This window comes from Plecotus auritus (assembly GCF_963455305.1).
Source record: "Plecotus auritus genome assembly, chromosome: 3".
NCBI lineage: Eukaryota > Metazoa > Chordata > Mammalia > Chiroptera > Vespertilionidae > Plecotus > Plecotus auritus.
The window spans coordinates 41,758,034-41,777,481 of record NC_137772.1 but is presented as its reverse complement, the minus strand read 5'-3'; the positions used below and the strand labels follow the sequence as shown (position 1 = coordinate 41,777,481).

The following is a 19,448-nucleotide window of genomic DNA, read 5'->3' as shown; positions in this document are numbered from 1 at the left end:
GCTTCATGTTCTTATTGTTCAGTCATGTATCTCCTTTAGTTGAGATGTCCAATTACATCCTTTGCCCATTTTTAAATTGGTTTGTCTTATTATTATTGAGCTGTACGAATTCTTTATACATTCTTGATACAGATATATGATTGTAAATATTTTCTCCCAACCCGTGGCTTGTCTTTTATAAGCACAAAATTTTTTAATTTTGATGAAGCCCAGTTTACCAGTTTTTCTTTTATGGATTGTGCTCTTGGTATCATACCTAAGAAATCGTTCCCTAAAAGGTTTTCTCTTATTTTCCTCCCTAAAATTTGAGTATAGAATTCTGAATTGGAAAAAATTTTTCTTTAGCATTTTGAATGCCTTGTTTTGCTTTCTTTTAGTTTGTACAATTGATGTTGAGATGTATTCTGATTCTTGATAATTTGGTAAAATTTTTTTTCTCTAGAAGCTTGTAAGATTTTTTCTTTGTCCATAATTTGGCCAGAACTGCTAGTTGTCTACCAACTATTGTTGATAAGGAAAATATGTCTTTTATCTTTTAATTTATTGGTACATTTCTTTTATACTCCTGGAATAAATTTTAATTATAGTGATTTTCTTTTTGGTTTTCTGTTGGATTTTGTGTGCTGATATAATTACTTTTAATTTTTACTTCTTTTTAAAAATAATGCTTTTACCTCATTTGAATAATAAAGTCACATGGATTTTTAGAAATGAACTGTAGGAGTACTGAATATCAAGGAGACAAAAATCATGACTACAGAAGAAATACACTACTTAAGTTAGGGCATTAAAATGGTTAAAGATATTGCTTACTTTCTTCAGTGGTCAATTCAAATAGAGGCTGCAATTAAGAAATCAAGAGAAGGCTGAGACTAGGTAGGGCAGCAATGAAAGAATTAGGAAAGATGACCAAGGGCAAAGATGTGTCATTAGAGACCAAAGTTAAGATCACCCACACCGTCCTATTTTCAATTACAATGCATGGATTTGAAGGTAGAACAGTGAAGAGGGCTGACAGGAAAAAGGCTGCTTTGACACTACTTTCACGTTCATCAGAAGTCATTCAAATCATTGCTACTTTCAGTAGAACAGTGTCATTTGCATATCTTGTTATTTTTACTCTTTCTTCCTCTGAGCTTGGCCCAGTTATAAATTTGTGTGTTTTTTTTTTCAGATGGTACTCTGAACCACAAATTAATAACTGGGCAGCTTTCACTGCTTGTCTTGAATATACTAGTAGTCATTATTTTTAAGGTGAGTGTATGGAAATGGTATGTTGAGACCTGAATATACCTTTGAAGTGTGTGTGTGTGTATAATTGTTAATTTTTAAATCTAGGTTATTTTTAGATTTCAGTTTTGGAAAAGCAGCTTTTATATAGTCTACAAAATTTATACAAGTTAGAAAACTCCCAAATAGAATGGAATAATATTTTATGGGATTAAATGCTCAAACATAGCTGGCTATTCCATATGTATGAGAACAGAGAGCTAAATTGTCCCACTTTTGTTAGACTTTATACAGTTGCTGATAGTGATTGCTACAGTGAAGGAGGAATCTATTTTTGCCATGGTGTTGCAGAATTTACCAGGTGACTGGAAAATACACAACGAATACCCAGAGATTCAGGAAAAACTCTTAATTTAAAGCAGCCTGCTATCTCAGGGGATTCGAAGATCCAAAGCCTGAACGACTTATACAATGATATTACTCCTTATATTCACTGAGTGGTCAGATTATTATGATCTCTGAATGCATAATAATCTGTCCACTCAGTGTATATCCTATATAATAAAAGGCTAATATGCAAATTGTCCCCTCGACCAGGAGTTCGACCAGCAGGCAGGCCGGCCAACCGCCTATGTCCCCTCCCCCTGGCCAGGCTGGCCGGACCCACCCATGCACGAATTCATGCACCAGGCCTCTAATATATATAAATATATATACACTGAGTGGCCAGATTATTATGTGTTCAGAGATCATAATAACCTGGTCACTCAGTGTATATTTCTAAATTTAAAGAAAGGACATAATAATCTGCCTGGGAGTCATATGCCCCAGGACCTGGGGGTTACCCTTGGAATGCGTTCCATCCTCATTCAAGAACTGCCCATTATCATGGAAGCATTAATCTTGTTGTCTAATGCAGCCTGCATAGCTTACTTCCTTATGTAATTTCAAGTATATTGTATGGGTCTAATTTAGTTAAAAAATATTTCTTTTTAGGGAGAGAGAGTAGATCTTTGTGTAAACTCAGGGCCCTTGAAATGTCACAAAGTTATCTCTCAGTTAAATACCCAATTTAAAGATTATCAAATGTTAAACGGTTTTAACATTAAAGATTTGGTCTTGACTACAGAATTAATCCTTTTCAATCTGGCTAATAAATTGTTATATTCTAGTATTGCCGCAGAAGTACAGATTATACTTTGAATGTTATAGAGAAAATGCTCGGAAGACATGCCTACTGCCTGCCCATTCCCTTGCCACCTTGCCCCCAAGGGCACAGAAGTGGCAAAGCTGTGATTGCCCCATAGCCAGCCTCAGTTCTGCTTCGGCCAGCCTGTGCATGTTTGTGACATCAAAGGCAGGCACAAAATTAGCTATTGGTCTGGCCTTTGTTTAAATTTCCCTGGGTTAACATATGTGCAACCTTGGACTATTGTGGGAGAATGTATCTCTTAGGCCTAGAATTTTTGTTTCCCACCCTTGGCCATAAGTTGGGGGCCCCTGATTTCACAGAGAGACATCTGCATTGCAGGCAACAGTCTGGGCCCTTCTTAAAATTCTTAAGGATACATTCTAAGACAGTGGGTTTAGAGGAACTACTCCCCATGTTTGCAGTTAAATCATGTAATCCCTCTCAGTTAACAGAGACACAGGACAACACAACATAACTTTCGCTTCCCGCAGACTCTTACATTCACATTCACACACCAGTCAGTCTGAGCTTTGACTTCCTCCCATGGAAAGTCCCTGAACTAAGGGAAATACTTTTCCTAAGTGGTGACCAGCCACTTCTTCTGTCCCAAAAGACAGGCCTGAACTCGGACTGGACCCTGGGGGAAAACTCACGGGTCAGACGTCTGGTTTCAGAAAGGGCTTTCCTGTCCTCCTTGGAGTCCACTGGGGTGTGAGCGGGGGCCCGGTGAGGACTGGGACCCAGTAAAACACTGGAGGCGCGCCTCCCTGTCATCAGGGGCTCGGTCGAGTGGGCCCACCTGCCAGCTCTTGCACAGTGGTGCCTCAAAGGGGCAACTCGGCTGCATGTTTCTTGGTCAGGGGACCAAATTATGTTGCAGAATTTACCAGGTGACTGGAAAATACACAATGAGTACCCAGAGATTCAGGAAAAACCCTTTATTTAGAGCAGCGCTGCTGGCTCAGGGGATTTGAAGATCCAAAGCCTGAACAACTTACACAATGAGATTACTCCTTATATGTATATACTAGAGGCCCGGTGCATGAAAATTCATGTACTGGAGGGGGGTGTCCCTCAGCCCGGCCTGCCCCCTCTCACAGTCCAGAAGCCCTCAGGGGCGGGAGGCAACCTGGCAATCAGGGAAAGGCGACACCCCATCACACCTCTGCTGCTGCTACTGCCGGCAGCACAAAACTTGGCTGGCCCTGGTTACCTTAGCCTTGGCCGCCCCTGGGCGGCTGGGCAGCCACCATCTGAGGCTTGCCTGTGCCTCGGGCTTGCCCTGGGCAGCTGGGGGGCTTAGGGGACTGGGCACTGCCATCTTGTGGCCGTGGGCGCTGCCGTCTTTGAGGGTGGGGCAGTCAATTAGCATATTCCCTCCTTATTGGCTGTGGGTGCTGCCATCTTTGCGACGGCATGAGGGTCAATTAGCATATTCCCTCTTTATTAGATAGGCTTTCTAAATTCTTTGTTTCCTTACTTTTGGGCATTTGAAGCCCTACCTGAGTTAGTTAGAATGGGGAAGTAAGATTACAGCTCAAGGCCTGGCCTGGGTGGTGCTCGTGACCTCCCCTCTGGCTTGTGGCCCTTGTAAACTGGGAGTATTTAGGAAAGCAGACTGTTGCCTAAGGAAGGGGCAGTGACTTAATTATAGGCTAAGAAGAATGTGCACTAGGACACTGGTCCCTGGCACAGATTCAGGTTGCTACCCCTAGGTTGCCCCCTATATTCCTCCTCATTGGAAGAAAAGTGCTGTAGAATTGTTGAAATTCTTTGGAGGCTAGACATCTCCACATCCCATCAGAGATGGTTCTATATAATATATGACTTTTATATTTCAGAAGGATTTTAGAAGCTCTTTTTAATCAACTTGATTGATAAAACGCTAAATTCTGTGTTATTTTATTAATTTAAAAATGAAGAATTATTGCAATTCAAATTCTGGTTTCAAAGAAGTGACTATAACTAAACAAATAGAATAGTTTTCTAATCTCAGAACAGTTTTAGATTAAAAAATACTCAGGACTTTCCACACTGTGGAGTCGGAGTGTGTGATTGAGAGAATAATTGGTGGAAATAGGAAAAATTGTAGGGAAATGGATTTATAACTGATTTTTAAAATTCCATTTTTGCTAGAAGGGACATTATAGATCTGGGCTGAATTTGAACTTTTTAAATTATATTTAAAATCATAGAGGCCAGGGGTCTTAGACTGGCTGGATTTAAGTAGATCTAGGATAATCTGGAATATTTGGCATAAATCTCCTAGGAAACTGAGAATACAAAGGAGGGTATGTTATACTTTCCGTAATATTTATTGAGTCTTATTAGAAAGTTGAAGGAAAGAAGTTTTTATCATGTAGATCGGAATAGGTAAACTTGTCAGGCACTTTCAGTTAGGTTTTTGCTTTAAAGCATATTGTATCCCTGGTTGGGTGGCTCAGTTGGTTGTAGCATTGTCCTGAACACCAAAAGTTTGTGGGGTTCCATTCCTGGTCAAAGCACATACATAGGTTGAGGGTTTGATTCTCGGTTGGGGTGTGTTTGGGAGGCAACTGATCGATGTTTCTCCTACTCTCTCCTTTCCTCTCTCCCTAAAATCAATAAACATATCCTTGGGTGAGGATGAAAGAAAAAGCATATTGTAAACTATTTTGGTGTCTTTGAGTTCTGGACTCTTAGCTAGTTTTAATTTTTCAAATTTGTTCCTGTATTAGTTTCCTAGGGCTGCTGTAAGACATACCACAGACTGGATGGATTAAATGACAGATTTTTTTTTCTCACAGTTGTGGAGGCTAGAAGTGTAAAATTAAAGTCTTGGCAGGATTGATTTCTACTGGAGGCCTGTCTTTGGCTTGCAGATGGCTGTCTTTTTGTGTTTTCACATAGTCTTTTTTTCTGTACTGTCTGCTGTCTGTGTGCTGATGTTTTCTAAGGATACCGGTCATATTGGATTAGGACCCACCCTATTCGCTTCAGCTTCACCTTAATTTAATTGCCCCTTTAAAGACCCTATTTCCAAATATAGTCATATTCTAAAGTACTAGGGATGAGGACTTCAACATATGAATTGGGGGGTGCAGCGGTGGCAGAGCACACAATTCAGCCCATAACAGTTCCCTCATCTTTTCTTCAGTTTATTATTTGTTGTGGGGTCAACAGGGAAACTTTATATAATAGAATTAGTTCTGTTGCATGGGCACTCTTTAATATAGCCATTATTTTCAAGGTGAGTTGGGGCCAATTTCCCAACATGCTTTTTATCTTTGAATTCTGTGGATCAAAATCTAATAACTTCAGATCTTTATTTTGAAACCCTGTATTCTCAGGAGGTAAAGCTGTAGAATTTTAATAGGTACGTGTTAGATTCTGTTCTGGACAAAGAATCTCTCTGAACCAAAAAAGCAGAACCAAAAATAATGGCATCAGTTATCCTTTTGGGCTGAAATAACAAACTAAAAAGCTAGCTGTTATGCCAAATACCATATGAAACTCAATTTTGGATAACAGGACAGTTTCCTCATATTTCAACAGGTAATTACACCTATGCTGTTTTGCTGAATTGAATCAAGTTCTGCTTACAAAAGATAGCTTTTACCAACTAACACTTTGTACTATGTCAGTTTAGACTTGATGTATTTAATAAAGATGTTACCTAAAATTTTATTAACTTAAAATAACATTATTAAATATTAGCAGTTCTTAATATTTACTCACTTTATGCCTCCTGTATCTTTGTGAAGTGACAATGGAGTGTTGAGAAACAAGTTTGCGCATATGGATGGGTTTGTAAATTTTAGTGCCATACAGAGATGTTGGTTATGGTATGCACGATGGGACTCCACTTTTGGGGACAGCTTCTGTTTTGACTAAGCAATTGGCCCACCACTCACCATTTGACAAACAATTGCAACAAAATATCTCTCCATTTAAGGAACTTTGAATACTTTTTATCACCCCCCCCCCCTCTATAATGTCCACATTAACACATATTTCATCGATATGACTTCTCTCCTTTAAACTTCCCTCAATGTTAATTTTCATTTGAAGTTAAGTATGCAATTATATACTGCTTCGTTTGAGGAATACTTGTATGTTACCAAGTTACCTATTAAAATTTTAGGAATTACTAGGTAAGTAACACAATAAAATATTTAAAAATTTAAGTCAGAGGTAATATATTGAACAAATTATATGCTGTTGATTATTTTCATTTAACACAATGGGAATATTTTGATTGAAGAGAAAAGAATGTTGATTAAATCAGTTTTCTTTATTTAAAAATGTTTTATAATATAAAAACAAAAACTCTAATGGCATTGTTTTAATTTTTATGAACTTTTATTTTGAAGTTATTTCAGATGTACAGAATTATTCATTTCAGCAAAATTTCAAAATATTACAAAGCATGTTTGAACACCTTTCAGTAGCATTTACACTTGCTTTATCCTTATATCTATATCTGTATCTATATATCTACGTCTGTCTTCTTTACCTGAAGCATTTTGGAGTAAATTTTAAGCCTGGCACTTCTGTCTCCTAAATATGTCTTTATTTCCTAAAATCAAGAAAATTCTTTTACATTACCAAAATTAAGATGTTAACAGTGATACATTACTGTCATTTAATCTGTGGATCATATTCAGATTTCACCAATTATCTCATTAGTTTTTTATAGTAAAAGAAAAAAAAATGGTCCAAGTTCCTGCATCCCATTTACCTTTCCTATCTCTTCACTTTCTCTCCATCTGGAACATTTCTTAGTCATTTTTTTGTCAACTATGACCTTTACTTTTTTTCCCTTCTTTTTTTTTTATTTTTTATTTATTTATTTTTTTAAAATATATTTTATTGATTTTTTACAGAGAGGAAGGAAGAGGGATAGAGAGTTAGAAACATCGATGAGAGAGAAACATCGATCAGCTGCCTCTTGCACACCTCCTACTGGGGATGTGCCCGCAACCAAGTTACATGCCCTTGACCGGAATCGAACCTGGGACCTTTCAGTCCGCAGGCCGACGCTCTATCCACTGAGCCAAACCGGTTTTGGCACTTTTTTTCCCTTCTTATTAGCACAGGCAATTTATTTTACAGAATGTCCTTCATTTTACATTTATCTGTTTTCTCATTATATTCAAGTTATGCATTTTTGGCAAGAATACCTCAGAAATGTTATTGTCTACCTATGAGCATCACATAGGAGACAGGTGATGTCTATCCCATTTACAGGTGGCGTTGGCTTGGTTAAGATGGTGTGTCTCACATTTCTCCACTGCAGTTACTATTTTTCCCTTTGTCATTAATAAGGTATTTTATATGGAGATACTTTGAGATTCTGGAAATATTTTATACTTTCACTCACTAGTTTTAGATACTTCCTAGTTTCTATTTAATGAGGAATAAGGCTAAAGTTTACAGTAGCAGTGGCAGAATTTATGAGTATATTTATTTGATCATGGAGGTAGATAAATGACAACACAGTGCCAGAAAGATTATTCATTACTATTGAAATTTGATACATTAAGAACTCAGAGGTGAGTCCTGGCCTGGTGGCTCAGTTATTTGGAGCATTGTCCCATACACCAAAATGGTTGTGAGTTCCATTCCCTGTCAAGGCACATAACTATGTAGTGGGTTTGATCCCTGGTTGGGATGTGTTCGGGAGGCAACTGAGCAGTGTTTCTCTCACATAGATGTTTTTTCCTCCCTCAAGTCAATAAACATATCCTTGGATGTGGATTAAAAAAAACTCAGAGGTGAAGCAAAACCTAATTTACCTCATTGCATTTGATAAGCTCAGTTATTTATTTTTTGGGAAAAACATTTGAAGCAACAGATCAGTAAGAGGGAATGACAAATGGTCTAGACACCAACACCGACAATAGTGACTACTTGATGGTGATGAAAAAGATAAAATTAAAATAGCAAATAGATCTATAAACAGCTAGCTGATTGTGACCATCTAAATGTAAGCACGTAGAATACTTACTCATTCTAGTCCTTTAGTATGATTATGTCCCATAATATGGCATTTGGTGATTGTAGTTGTTTGTACCTGTTTGAACAAAAGATTCATGGTGAGATGGGGCATTGCCAGTACAAATTGACTTATCAGCTATTAATAGACCCTGCAGGATGGCGTACCTTGATGAATATATCCCAATCAGTAATTTTGCCTTTGAGGATTCAGAAATTCTAATTTTGTAAAGGCTTACTCCTTTGTATTTTCTTGTCATGTGTCCTCCTGCTCTCCCTCCCTTCATCCCTCCCTCCCTCCTCTACCTCTTTACCCTACCTTACACCCTCCCTCCTCTCCTTGTTTTTTTCTTCTTTCTCACATTGATTTTTTTCTCTCTCATCTTACTTTTGCTGAATAAATCACAAGATTTATATAAGAGAATGTCCATATATTAACCTTTGACGTATAATCATACTATCTAGTTGATCCCTTTATTCATATGTTTCTTGGAATTAGAACACATTTCTGTTGGGTAATAAAACTATGTATGAACCAGGTTCTCAAAAATGTATTTGGCCCGGCCGGTATGGCTCAGTGGTTTGAGTGTCAACCTATGAACTAGGAAGTCACAGATTCGGTTCCTGTTCAGGGCACATGCCTGGATTGTGGGCTCAATCTTCCGTGTGGGTCATGCAGGAGGCAGCCAATCAATGATTCTCTCTCATCAATGATGTTTCTAGCTCCCTCTCTCTTCCTCTCTGGTTATCAATAAAATATATTTTTTTAAAAAAGTGTTTGGTGAGGATAGGTTCACAATAAGGAAATTCAGTTTTATATTTTGAATGTTTAAGGCATTTTTTTCCCTGAAAGTGTGTTCCATATAATTCTCAACCCATAAAGATGCTCTGCAAAAGAAGGTGTGTGGCTAAATAAGTACTATACATTATCTTTTTCTTGTTGAGTTCCAGGGCAGATTGAGTTTGAGGAATCTTTCTTAAAAAGAAAGCCTGTTTAACTTAGGTTAGCTCAGTGTTGCCTAGGCAGAAGTGACACAGGAACCCACCCAGCCCCAACATACACACATACTAGCTCTCAGAATAAATGTTTATTAGCATCATATTTTTATAGTTAGATTTTTTTTTTTTTCTTCTAGGTGGGACAAGGTGAACTGGCTTACTAGACATCCATCTTTGACTCTGTTTTCTTTTTATAACCTTTTGTTCCAGTTAGCCACTTTCACTTTCTATTAATTTTCCCTTCTTTCCTCCCTTCTTTCTTTTTGAAAGATATTTGAAAACTATTATTGAATATTTTGGTGTGGGAGCCATTTTGTTTCTTCGTATTGCTCTGTTCTGATGTCTAGGTGTTGAGTTGAACTTGCAGAGGGAAACTATTTTTAAGTTCTCAAGGATGGGAGCTATAAATTGTTTATCTAAACCATGTTGCACTTATAAGGTCCCTGAAAATAATAATACAGGGTGTACAGAAAATATTTCATGTCCTGTTTAATAACTTTGGAATTGTATTAAAATGTATTTAGAAAAATTTCTTTAGAAAAGGTTTAAAATGATAAGTTCTACTTTAAAAAGATATGTTTCTGTTACCTAAAAAATTTAGACATGTTAGAATGTTTTGTAGACTTTAACAATACTTGAACCTAAGTGGATACTTTAAAAAAAATTTGTAGGTAATGATTTTGCTTTGAGTATCCAATTGTTATTTGTTATCTACTTAATTATTTTATTTTGAAATACTTGCAGCTCACTAATTTAGAATGTAAAATGTTGTTATGTTTCTGTTATATAACTCCGTTGGGTTAAAGTGGATCCTTTTTTGTATTCCATTCATGGGTCCAATGTACTTTTTTTTCCTACACAGCTATTAAGAGGCCTTCTAAGGTAAAACAGAGACTTATAATTAATTTGGTTCTTTAAACTTTTATAATAATATGCTTTATAAAGGATAACAGCACATAATTATCTAGCTGATTATATTTATTACATGCTTTCACATACATTTTTCCATGAGGAAGATCAGGAATATCAGAACATGCTGGGAGGGACAAAAATTCCAGCCCTACCTCTACCCTTTGTAATAGGTGTGTCTCTTGATTTGCTGTCCATTCATTCACTCATTCATTTTATATTTAATTGCCTAGTGTATAGTATGTATTTTCACTTAGCTTTTAAAATTATTTTCTCACTTACCAGAGATGTGTCAGTAGGATGATATAAAAGCCTTTGGCACATAGTAGGTTCACCTCTTGAATATTTAGAGTGGAATGATGCTTTCTCACGTGAAATTTGTTTCTACCAATAATAGAGAGGCTTTATATTTTTTTCTTATTTATACTATAGAATCTTATTTCTCGCAAAACCATAATTTGCTTTCAAAAATATATTTTTTATACTATCTAAAAAGATCTTTATTTAGTGCTGCATTTATTTTACAAAGGCTAGATGCTTATTTTAGTGATGATTTGTCATTAAAATTATGTCAAAATGTCTTAAAATGTTGTTGAAACTGTAAACAAACTCATAACACACACAGAGCTAATTATGGATGCCATCTGTTTATTTTTACAAAGCTTTTTTTTAAAGACCATGGCATTGTTTGCTTATGATAAGCTTCAGGATTATTATAATGACTAAATCCTGTCCTTCAATTAGTGTAGTTGAAGATTGGAAGTCAATTCGTTTGTTCACTGACCTTTTCCCGTGTCAGAAATACAGCGTCATGAAAAAAAAACAACTATTGTGAAGTGCGTTTAGATTAGAACATGCTTAATTTTTATGAGAAAATAAATTGATATCAAAGCAGCAGATGTGGCCAAAGTTCTATTTAAAATTTTCAAACTTATTCAAGGCTTTAGGTGAGCAACAGATGATCTGTTCTTTAACGGTGCTGTAAGTGGCTTTATTTTAGTTCATTTCAGTTTAGGAACTTGTAAGCTATCGATCAGATTTACAATGATGTGTATCCCTGTTAGTATCCCTCTCTGTCAGTGCATGTTTTTGTACATGTGTATCCCATGTGTTAGTGTGGAAGGCCAGGGATCCCCATGACAGCATCATCCAAGGTAGTTACCAGCAATTTGCTGAGAGAGCAGAGTGATTTCACTGGCTCAGTTTTGCTATTGTGCATGCTAAGCACTCCCCACGTAGGTCTAGAGGGAAAACAACCTGCAGGATCCATCTGCTGCTTTCTGCTAGACTGCATTGATGTAAGAGTACGCTAATCGGGTTGCCTGTCAGGACAGGTTAGTGAAAGCATGCAAGTGGGTGAGACTTAGGCTAGACTAGTGCTTTGGAAAATCATAATCTGCCTCTGAGGATGCCATGCTAAGTGTAGCAGAATAGGTTGATTATCAGCCACATTGAGGACTGCAGTTAAATATGTAATTTTCGGTTATGAATTAACCATAATTTAAAGTGTTAAACATTGCTGGACCACTTCTAGGTAAAAACTGGGAAAAGTGATACAGATAGTTTACAAATACTTTTTAGTTGTTAGTGTTTCTTATCATGCTTTGCACGCTATTGTGTTTATTCTTTAATTTTATTCTCTCAGTTTTTTAGTCAAATATGATTAAATGTAATTAACATTATTTTACCCAGAAATTATTGGACTTGTTCTTGCTTATTTCTATTTATGTACCTTTTCCTACACCTATTGACTGGCACATCTTGGCCTTGCAGGTTGAGCATCCTGTCACAGAATGCATTACTGGCCTGGACCTAGTCCAAGAAATGATCCGTGTTGCCAAGGGTTACCCTCTCAGGCACAAACAAGCTGATATTCCCATCAACGGCTGGGCAGTTGAATGTCGGGTGTATGCTGAGGTAAATGAATGATGTTGGGAGGAAGGAGGGTGGTTGTATCTGAGTCACGAGACCCCAGGTATAGTTAAATAAAAAAGTAAAGTTAAGGTTTTATAATCCGTGTCAAGTATTTGATTATGTAAGCCAGAATTGAACCAGAAAATAAGGTTAGATAATTTTGACATAATTCAAAATAGTTTAAAAGGATTGCATTTAATTAATTTTCATGTATTTTTCCTGGATGGAAAAATAGCTACCAATCAGTTTAAGGGGCAACAAAGCATTTAATATTCTTGTGCTTCAGTGGACCTTGGGTTTGTTTATTTGCTTGTTTCAAACCATATTTGAAAAAAACGGCAGCATTTATTTCCATATTTTTAAGAGCCTACCCTGAGCACACATTAGTTGTTAATTCAATATTTACTTAAATTTTTTCCAAGTTTTTTTTCCTAAAAAGTTCATCCCTTATGATTACATGAAAGTAACAATTGAAATTTAAATTGCAAAGCTTTTGATAAAACTTTTCCTTCATAATTTTAATTATGCATTTTACTCATAAGCACTCAGTTCAGTACTTTTACGTTATTTTATAAAGATAACTGTAAATCAGATAATAAAGCAATCAATGTCTGAAAATGCTATTTTCAAATTATTAAAACTGGAATGTAAGAAAACGCACTGTCTTTTACTTTTAGACATGAAGCCTGTCTGTTGAAATAAAAAATAAATCAGCAGTATCAGAGTTTAAGAATACAGAAGTTGTTTGGAAGTGTTGTTTAAAGATCTTGAGAAATACGTTGTGGCTTGGTTATTGTTTATGCTTTTTTATTATACTTTAAGTGTTATTCTTCCTTCTTGTTATGACACTGAACTTATGTAATTTTTATCCTGATGATCTAAGGTATTTACAATTGAGCACATAGCACCTACCATGTTCAAAGCTTCTTTTCAGGTCTTTATTTAAAGAACAAAATTATCAGATTTTACCATATGTGAGCTGTTTTGAGAATGAGAAAAACAAATATCTTTAGTGTACTACTTTTGTTGTTCTGAACTTGAGTGTGTTTTGATGTAGCACCTAAGTTATTTTATTTTTGCCCAAGGCCTTCTAAGAAGACTTATAAAAAAGTTGGAATTTTACCAATTTTAATAAAGTATAATCAAGGTTAGGCTAAATTCTGCTTACAGTTCTGTTTTATTTTTACACTTCTAAGTTGTCTAGAGTGAGTATAAGACAGTAATATTCTGAAATCTGTGATTTGATAAGTACTGTGTATGGAAAAATAAACCTATAAATGCTTCTTCATTGTGTAAATATTTAACCTTGTGCTCATCTATATTTCAAAGACTGTGCTTCCTTTCCTTTGAACCCTCAGGACCCCTACAAGTCTTTTGGTTTACCGTCTATTGGGAGATTGTCTCAGTACCAAGAACCAATACATCTACCTGGTGTAAGTCATTAAACTGTAATACCAAGTGAGGGCTTAAAAATCTTGATTTATGTCATACTTTTATGTTTAAGCATGTTAACACCAAAGGGTATAAATTGAAGGACAAGTGAAATTCATGGGGAATTACAATTTTTTTGTGTGTGTTTTTTTTTTTATATTTTGTACTTTATAATGTGCAGGAAGTCACAATCCATTTGACAGGGGAAGTCTGGAAACATCTGACTTCTAATCTAAATAAATAATAGTTTACAATGTTCCTAATTCTTTCAAAAATTGTAATTAATAAGAGCATGGAATCCTAAGAATGGGAAATGACTTTTCTGTTACAATATAACCTCTTCAATAAATCTAATCCAGCTTCCCTATATAGTCAGATGTCAGGAAATTCAGGCCCTAGCTTGTTAATTGAAATGGATTAAGGAAAACAAGCTACCTCATTTTGGTATGTCACCGACTTTAATACATATTATTCACACCAGTTAAAGAAAATTGATCACTGTCCACTTTATTCCATAGTTCTTCTATATTTAATAGTTCTTTAAATAGTTTTTATTGCATAAAAAGAACAAGGACATACCCTTTCTTTTAATCAAGGTAATAAGTGCACATATATATGACATGGTGTTAGCTGGTGTGTGACAAGGCTGTACCATCTGTGAATATGATTATTCAGTTTGATTACTGGCATGAAGATGGTGAAAGATTACAGGAAGAATTCTAAATTTGAAGATGTTATTGGATATATGATTTATTTCACTTTTAAAATTGTTTTTGCCCATGTGCTTTCTAAAGGGACTTGACCCTTTCTAGGGTCGAAGACTCCATGCTGTGTTCAAAGCCTGAAGGCAGAAAAAAAATTGTAAAGATTTAACAGGCATTATGTGATGTTAAATAGCAGATGAGAAAACAAGTATTATGGAGACACATCTAAACATTTTTTAATCAAACAAAAAATATTAAGTAAGAATTTGTAATGATAACTCTAGTTGTTAGAAGTTTTCACCATGTTGTAATAGCTAGCAGGATGTCAAACATTTTGCCCTCGCAAGTTTTTGCAATTTGCAATTTTCGAACGTGAGACCTGTTGAAAGTATAAGTGATAATGGACAAACTATACCCCCTACGGTCTTTGTCCCTCCAAATCTTTCTTCAATTAATGCTGCAGCAGGAGTTTTATGTAATAACATTTGTGGTTGTGAGCCATCCATAGAAAGAAAAAACAATTAAAATGCCTTAAATGTTCTGCTTACTGCTGTTATTTGCTTGCGTGAATGTTGCATGTCAGCTAAATGGACCAAGGAATAGATAAAGTGATTGGGTGCGGGAGAGTGCACACTAAGCTTTGTCTATCATTATTGCTGGGAGCAATCAAATTGATGTCAGCAGGACAGTAGATGCGTTGACAGCTGTAATTATGTATCTCCATGGTGATCACTTTTGGCCTGTCATGGAGGCCCACGATTCCCCTTCCTTGGAAGCATTTAATCAGCTTGGGCTGTCACTTGTCAGGTAGACATGGTGGGCTGGGAGTTGTGCTGAGGGGGAGAGGTGAATCGGGAGTGAAGGGTGGGAGACGGGGCCACTGTTGGTACGGAGCCACTGTTGTTACAGAGGAGAGGCATTTAAATGATGCCAGAGGTTTCTGAGCAGTGGTTTGAGGCTCTCCTATATGGGTGCTTGGGTGTCACCCTTCCTTCTTGCCTTCTTAAAGTAGATCAGTCATTTTTAACATAGGAAACCCTTTGTGTCTCTTGCCATTTTGGTCATAAGAATACAAACTTCAGAGTTAACGTACGGTTTGTACTTTTCACATGCTTCTTTAGGCCTAAAATTTATTTATATGGCAAATATGAAGACTTTCTTTTTATCATTGGCCACCATATTTTGTAAATTTGTTATTTGCAGACTGCAATTTTGTTCTGCTCAGAAATTTGTGAATAATTTTATCTGACTTTGTTTTCAAAGCTTTTAGTGTAAAAGCTAAATATATTCTTTTGTAGAGCCTTTGTTTTACTTGGAGGAAAGGAGACTTGATTTGACTTTTAATTCATTGTTAGGCATTTTAGAAAGCTGATTATTATTTGAAAAAATATGCAAAAGCAGTAAATTATAAGTAGGAGTTTTCTTTGTTGGTAATGTTGATTTGCTTATACAAAGATATGTGTTGATTATATATAATACATTTTGATATTACCCTACTTATTTTTAAAGGAAAATGACATAACCTTCTGTAATTATAATTTTAATAAATAACAAAGACAAAATTATATTTGAGGGCCCTAGGTGACCTAACACTTAGGATGCTGTTATTCAAGGCAACTAAACTTTTAAGTTATGAACTATAGGAGAATGTAATAAATATTCTTTATTGCCTTTTAATTTTCAGTGGGTTGAACATCAAAGTTCCACACTGGCTTCATAGCACTTTATGTAGCAAATAATAGAATATGTTTAAAGTAAAAAGTTTTAGAACTTGTACCAATTTCAATTTTAAATACAGCTTTAGCAAGTGTGCTAAGGTTTTAAATAATACATGGTGGTAAAATTAGCTCTTTAACTTTTTGCCACTCAAATTAAAAAATTGCAAGTTCAGAGATGTCTTCTGATATGTAACTTGATTACCAGTTGCCATTTGGGGGCTATTTAAATGTGGGAGAAGGTAGATTATAATTTTATTGCTTTCACAGCTGCCCCGTTAATTCTTTTCTAGTTTTAATAAACACTGCTTGTGAATTTCATAGAACTTCAGTTTATGTCCTGAAGTATGTTTTCAGAAAATAGAAAGCCAAATTTATTTTTTAAGTGCCCAGATTGACTTTCATTTAACATTAAGGTTTTCCTATGTGAATGTGAATGCAAAGAAAATTTTTGTGTTTTACAAATACAGGAATAAAAGTACTCTGGGTTAGTTATAATGTCGTCTTCTAAAACCTTACAAAGAGAATAATAACAGTGTGACTTTTTTTAAGGGGATGAAACTATGCTTTATCTTTTGATGTCACTGTATAATAAAGCCATCATCATACCCTCATGTGGATATCCTAGACAAGAGGTTCTACATGTGGTCCCTTGATAATTGCCTAAATTAAAATATTAAAGGTCTAACAGCCGCTGAGTTGACCTTTTTCTGCCTTGCTGCAGACAGATGAGCTGCTGTTTATTAGGAAGGCTTCTTCCCACAGGTGAGGAGCTTCCGCTTCTCTCTTCTCACCCCTTTACAATGTTGGGCATCAAAGTCCTGCTGTTCTTGTAGCTTCGATTAAATTCTTCCATCCTCAAGACCCCTAGGACATGCTTGACAGTCTTAAGTATTTTGATTAGCTTTTAAATACTTCAGATTCCTAAACTTAGGCACCATAATTTAATAACTATTTCATCCTCAGCAACTGCTCATTTAAAAAGTTTTACATGGCTAACCTCTGTGCCTTATTGCTGATATCAAACTGGGAGATGAAAACAAGAATCAGCGATGTACTAACTTGTTGGCTGGTTAACAGCAATCAGGCTCTTCAAAAGAATTTTTTGAACTTGTACTATTCCACACCCCCTCCCTTGAAAATCACAAAATCAGAACTCTAATTGGGGCTGTGTCCTTACAACGCAAAGCCATGAAAAAAGCTGTGTAAACAGTCAAGTCTCAGGGGACTAACAGTAAGAGAAAAAAAGTGTTTTACAGTTGAGAGGGTGAGGCAACAAAGGAAAGTGTTGCAGACATGAAAGGCTCAGGACCAGCTTTCCTGTGGGGCTGATGAGCTGAGCCCCCAAGTCCTGTTGCATGGCTTGAGTGGGGTCCTCACTGGAACTCTCAGACGGTGCAGTGGGAGCATCATTCATGCTGTGCTTCAGTTGGAGACATCATCAAATAACTACAAACGCATAGCCGGATAGTGATGTAGAAATGCTTCCCTCTCCAACCCCCTTTTCTTAGTTTCTTCATTTAGTGGGAAAACAAAAATATGTATGACTGAATATTGACAGACCAAGATAATTTGGTCTCTATATATTTCTATATTATTGTTCTATTTTCCAGAAGCTAAATGTTGAGATTGAAATTATCCATCTGTTCCATGGAAATTAAATTTGTTGTTAGAAACATGTGTACAATATGAAGTTACTTTCATTTTTTTCTGTCTTCCAGGTCCGGGTTGACAGTGGTATCCAACCAGGAAGTGATATTAGCATTTACTATGATCCAATGATTTCCAAAGTTAGTTCTATTTTTTAATGGCTTCTTTCAATTTTATTCTGAAGGGCAATAGACCTTTTAATTAAGAAGTTTGAAATTGGTTCTTTATCTGAATCAGGTATTATAATTAAACAAGGACTTGTGTACTGATGGAAAAGTGAAAGCAGAACAGATTTTCTTTGAAGAGAGAAATTCAGTATCATGTTAGTTTCCAACACCCCTTCTTCCCCCATCAACTCAAATAAAATTACTACCTGCCAATATCAAACTTATCTAACCAGTGATACCAACCCAGCCTATTGCAGTGAGAAGGAGTTAAGGTGTTTTCTGGCCATTCCTGAAAAATGCCTGAGATAAAACTAAGAATTGCAGGTGATGTCAAAGAGTTTGGGTGATAGGCTGTGTTTGTCAGAGTACTTTTTATCTTTTTAAATTTTATAAATCACAAACTTTGTAGGTTTTACATAATTAAATTGTATGTAAGAGTATAGGATTTCTTTTATGCCTACCTGTCTTTTTTAAATTTGACTTTCTGGAATAAATTGGCTCCACTTAAATCTTTAAATATTTAAAAATCTTCAGAATTTGAAGATCTTATAAAATGTAAAATTTTGACCACAGTTGTTAAAATTGTGGGTTTTATTGAGGAAATTCCATTTTTTCTAAACTTTTAGACTTGTATTGAAGAATAGCTTCTTTATTATAAATCTTCTTTCTCAAGATGTTTTTCTGCATATTTTGGGGGGACTTTTAATGTAGTTTCAGTAAACAAATCATTTTTTCCTTTTTTTTCACTTGTATTGTTTAAATGAACTTTAGTTATTTTGTTTGTTAGAGAAACGCTATTGAATAAAATATACATTAAAATATTATAGATCAATTTAAATGAAAATAGTTTCATTTTAAATGAATGCATATCTGTTCAGAAAAGTGGCCTGCAAATGAATTTTCATACTGGCTATTGAAAATACTAAAATGTACCAAATGTATTACATAAACGTGTTGAATGTACTAAAATGCAAACTACAAATTGACTAATGTAATAACCAGAAAACTCTTTCATGAATAGTTAAGGTGCAATTTTACTGCTAATTTGTATAAGATTCATGTAAATAAGCACAAATTCATATAAGACAGTAAGTTTTTTAGTACAAGAACCCATTGCTTCTATATTGTTATTTGTAATATAGAAAAAAAAAGTTTATGCTTATTTTTGTTTATCTCAAATAACTCTTTACTGTGATAGTGAACTATAGGAGTAAAGTCTGAAATAGCTTGATTCTAATATTTATTTATTTAGAAAAATCTTGATATACTAATATAAATTGAACCACTGTGAAGTTTTGAAAGATAATATGGGAAGTGAGTTGTTCGATGGATTGGTCTATATATCGATATAAATCTTTTTGTTTGCTTGCTTTTAGCTAATCACATATGGTTCTGATAGAACTGAAGCACTGAAGAGAATGGAAGATGCACTGGATAATTATGTTATTCGAGGTAAAAGCAAACATTTTAGGTCCTGTTATCTCTGCAATTCTAGAAAATAGCTTGAAGGTTTACTAATTAGCGAATTTGATACCATATTTGTTTAAGTGGGATAAAAAAA

The 19,448-nt window shown here is 35.4% G+C and overlaps 1 protein-coding gene across 2 annotated transcripts in view; it reads left to right on the top strand.

Annotated features, from left to right (window-relative positions):
• The window catches only part of PCCA (propionyl-CoA carboxylase subunit alpha), a 402,018-nt gene that overhangs the window by 202,091 nt on the left and 180,479 nt on the right, over positions 1-19,448 (top strand). For both annotated transcript variants that reach the window (XM_080662438.1, XM_080662437.1), the window contains exons 13-16: positions 12,080-12,223; positions 13,579-13,653; positions 17,792-17,860; positions 19,264-19,339. In XM_080662438.1, the coding sequence (XP_080518564.1) occupies positions 12,080-12,223; positions 13,579-13,653; positions 17,792-17,860; positions 19,264-19,339 (364 nt within the window). The remainder of the gene's footprint in view (positions 1-12,079; positions 12,224-13,578; positions 13,654-17,791; positions 17,861-19,263; positions 19,340-19,448) is intronic.